Below are 2,234 nucleotides of genomic sequence, written 5' to 3'. Positions count from 1 at the left end.
ACTGCGCTCTGACCAGCCAGTGGGGGTGCTGTGGTAGCACTGATAGCTCCCTGTGTGGTCCTCTCCCATGTGTTGGATGGAGAACTTGGCCTTGTCCCGGGGCTCCAGGGAATTCTGTCTGACCCAGAGAATCAGGCTTCCCTCTTTATCCAGATGGAACTCCTGGGCCCCCAGGGTCCCCCGACACCAGATGGTCACGGGGCTCCCCCAGGGGACCACAGAGCCCGGCTCAGCCCAGATGACGGGTTTGGGGAGGGTCCCTGGAAGGAAATCAGAGGCGGGCTCACCAGGCGTCCCCCCCAGGCCCCGGCTCTCAGCCCAGACCTCCCAGACTCCCCCTCCGTGAGCCCCGAGATGCCCTCCCTGTACCCGTAGCCTGGGGGTGACCTTGTCCCCACGAGAGGAGGGAGCTGGGCCCTGGGACAGACTCACCGGCCTGCACCTGGGTCCTCAGGCCCACACTCAGCCCTGGAAGAGAGCACCCGGTGAGAGGTTGCCCTCAGCCCTGAGCAGTGCCTCTCCACCCCGGGAGTCTCCTAGGCCCTGGGGTCCCCTGACGGAGCAGGCTGGCTGGGGGGTCCCTCCAGACCAGGGCTCCCCCTGCCCCTCCCATCTCACCAAGGCAGAGCAGGGCGGGGAGCACAGGGGCCATGGCGTCTCCTCCCTGCGGTCCAGGCTGTGAGGATGGAGGAGACCTGGGTGTCCTCCGGACAGACCGACCACAGGGTGTGTCCTCTCCGGGGCTGGGGCTTCCTGTCATGCAGCTGTCACTTCAGCGTCCCTGCAGGAAGGGGAACAGCCTCTTCTTGAAAGCGGGCGTTGTTCCCGTGACAGTCCCAGGGTGTTCCTGAGACGCCTGTTTCAGGTGTGGGCAAGCAGGGCACGTCCTTCCCTCTGAAGGCCTCGCCTCAGGCTCTGCTTCCTCCTCTGCCCACCCATCAGGAGGTCCCTGTGGGGTCCTCACCGTGGATGGGTCACCAGGCCCTGGAGATGCTTCAGAGAGGATGCCAACCCCTGCTGCCCACAGGACTCATCCCCAGAGACAAACTTTTTTTTAAATTGGAGGATCATTACTTTACAATATGGTGCTGGTTCTGCCATACATCAGCATGAATCAGCCATGTGTGTCACATGCCCTCCCTCTAGAACCTCCCTCCCCTCTGGGTTGTACAGAGCCCTGTGTGAGCTCACTGAGTCACAGGGCACATTCCCCCGTGGTCTGTTTTACACGTGCTGGTGTGCGCATTTCCATGCTACTCTCACCATTCGTCCCACCCTCTCCCTCCCCTCTGTGTCCACAAGTCTGCTCTTTATGAGGGACAAACGATCAGAGTGTCCCTGGGCTCAGTGGAGTCCATGTGGCCAAGAGCCCAGAGGAGGCTTCAGGGAATAAGGAAGGAAATTGACTCCTCCACTGCCCCAGAGTGTGGGTTTCCCCCATCGAAGCCCCCTTCGGGGCGTCTGTCTGTATCGCATGACCGTCCAGCCCGCCTTCCTGGGAACAAGCCCCTGGGTGCTTCCTGCCTCCTCAGGGCCCCGGAGTCCTTGGGCACATTCTCTTCCCGATCTTGTCATCACCTGCAAGCTTTAGTGGGTATTGATTAGGGTCAGAGCTCTCACTCTGTTGGAAAACAGATGGTCCTGTAAACGTGTGCCTGCTTCTTATGTACCTGGGGCAACGGTGCCCTTTCTCTGCGCCTGAGGTTCCTCCTCTGCCTGTTGTCCCAACACCAGCTCTCAGAGGGGCTGCAGGCTCTTGCTGCTGTCATCATGGTCAATTTCCAGATGACAGGACAGCAGGAGAGGGTGGACGTGAAGGGCTGCGGGCTGAGACTGCACCGAAGGGGGTGAGTGTGGTGCCCACCCAGAGCCTCCTCTGCTCCTAACACTGAGATGTGCTCTGGAGAGTGTTTTAGAAACACGTAGCCACAGACAAGGGCAGAAAGAAAGTTCCCCAAATGGAGGGGAACCACAGCAAAGCAGGAGAGGTAGGCGTTGTGGCCCCGGCGGCGGGGATCATCTCGGGGTCGGAGAAAGTTTTCCACCCATGTGGACACACAGAGGGAACCATGGTTACAGAAAAATAAAGGGAGGCAAGCACATGGATTATTTTGCAGAGGAACAGGTGGTCACTGAAAAGAGGTGAAAATTTTCAAGGTGAACAATCCAGTAGATTGAACACGTTAAAAAGTCATGCAGCCAAGAAGGCAGCTGAGCGGCCCCGTATGAAGTCG

General features: G+C 59.4%; 1 protein-coding gene across 1 annotated transcript in view; it reads right to left on the bottom strand.

Moving 5' to 3' along the window:
• Positions 1–710, bottom strand: part of LOC105005052 (leukocyte immunoglobulin-like receptor subfamily A member 6) — a 13,294-nt gene extending 12,584 nt beyond the window's left edge. Inside the window, exons 1-3 of the mRNA XM_010862909.1 lie at positions 619–710; positions 433–468; positions 70–260 (exon numbers count right to left, since the gene is read on the bottom strand). Coding sequence (XP_010861211.1) covers positions 70–260; positions 433–468; positions 619–652 — 261 coding nt within the window. The 5' untranslated portion in view covers positions 653–710. The remainder of the gene's footprint in view (positions 1–69; positions 261–432; positions 469–618) is intronic.
• Between the last annotated feature and the right edge of the window lie 1,524 nt (positions 711–2,234).

This window comes from Bison bison, unplaced genomic scaffold (genome assembly GCF_000754665.1).
Source record: "Bison bison bison isolate TAMUID 2011002044 unplaced genomic scaffold, Bison_UMD1.0 scf7180017858345, whole genome shotgun sequence".
Lineage (NCBI taxonomy): Eukaryota > Metazoa > Chordata > Mammalia > Artiodactyla > Bovidae > Bison > Bison bison.
This window is presented reverse-complemented; position numbering and strand designations above follow the sequence as displayed.